Below are 922 nucleotides of genomic sequence, written 5' to 3'. Positions count from 1 at the left end.
AGCTCAGGAACTCCATCTGCCTCAGCCTCTCAGGTGCTGGCGCCTGTAGCCACCGTGCCCAGTCCTTTCCCCACTTTGGACAGACATGGATACAGGGTACCATGTATGATGGTGCAGGCTGTTCACTGCACAAGGTCATCTACCTGAATGGGCCAATGGAGCTGACATCCTGTGCTCTGCTCACCCAGCTGAGGAGTAGCTGTCCCCAAGTCTAGGCCGAGGACAAAGAAGGCTTGGGTCCTATTAAGAGTTGGGGAAAACTCTACCTATTGGACCTCATGGCATTTCCCCCTCAGCAGTCCTTCTTTTACCTTGCTGGTGAAATTGGGCCTCTCTCATTTCCAGGTCATGGGTCAGTTCTGGAGGAAGAGAAAAGAAAAGGCAGTTGTCTGTGCTTGTGGCAATAAGGATTTTTTTTTTTCTCTTTTTGAGACGGGATCTTGCCTTATTGCCCAGGTTGGATTTGAACTCATGGGCTCAAGAGATCCTCCTGACTCAGCCTCCTGAGTAGCTGGGACTTCAGGCACTTGCTACTGTGCCTGGCTCAGTAAGAATCCTTAGAAACTATCTAAACCACCCCCCATACCTATTTTACTGCAGCTCAGTAAAGGGAAGAGATGAAGAGATGTGCCCAAGGCATAACCTGGGACTGCTTGGCTTGTTTCGAAGCTCAGAGATCTTTCTAGAAAGAGCTTTGAGTCTGGGTTTGAGGTTCAACCCTGTGGGACTGAGGAGCCTGGCTTGTTTTGGGACTGGGGGAGCATGTGTCCCTTCCGAGGGGTGATTAGCCCAACTAATCAAAGGGGTGCTGAAGGACCCTTGCTGAGCAGGACTGGAATGTCCAGATCTTCTTGGCTGCACTGTAGGTGGGCTCAGGGCTACTCACCAATCTGCATGCCTATGTTTCACTTTTTTTTTTTTT

General features: G+C 50.2%; 1 protein-coding gene across 1 annotated transcript in view; it reads right to left on the bottom strand.

Annotated features, from left to right (window-relative positions):
• CCDC92B (coiled-coil domain containing 92B) overlaps positions 1–922 on the bottom strand; it is a 13,549-nt gene that overhangs the window by 6,515 nt on the left and 6,112 nt on the right. Inside the window, exon 2 of the mRNA XM_012810909.1 lies at positions 312–359. Coding sequence (XP_012666363.1) covers positions 312–359 — 48 coding nt within the window. The remainder of the gene's footprint in view (positions 1–311; positions 360–922) is intronic.

This window comes from Otolemur garnettii, unplaced genomic scaffold (genome assembly GCF_000181295.1).
Source record: "Otolemur garnettii isolate 467f Iridium unplaced genomic scaffold, OtoGar3 scaffold00145, whole genome shotgun sequence".
NCBI lineage: Eukaryota > Metazoa > Chordata > Mammalia > Primates > Galagidae > Otolemur > Otolemur garnettii.
Note: the sequence above shows the minus strand (reverse complement) of the source record. Positions and strands in the feature narration are given on the sequence as shown.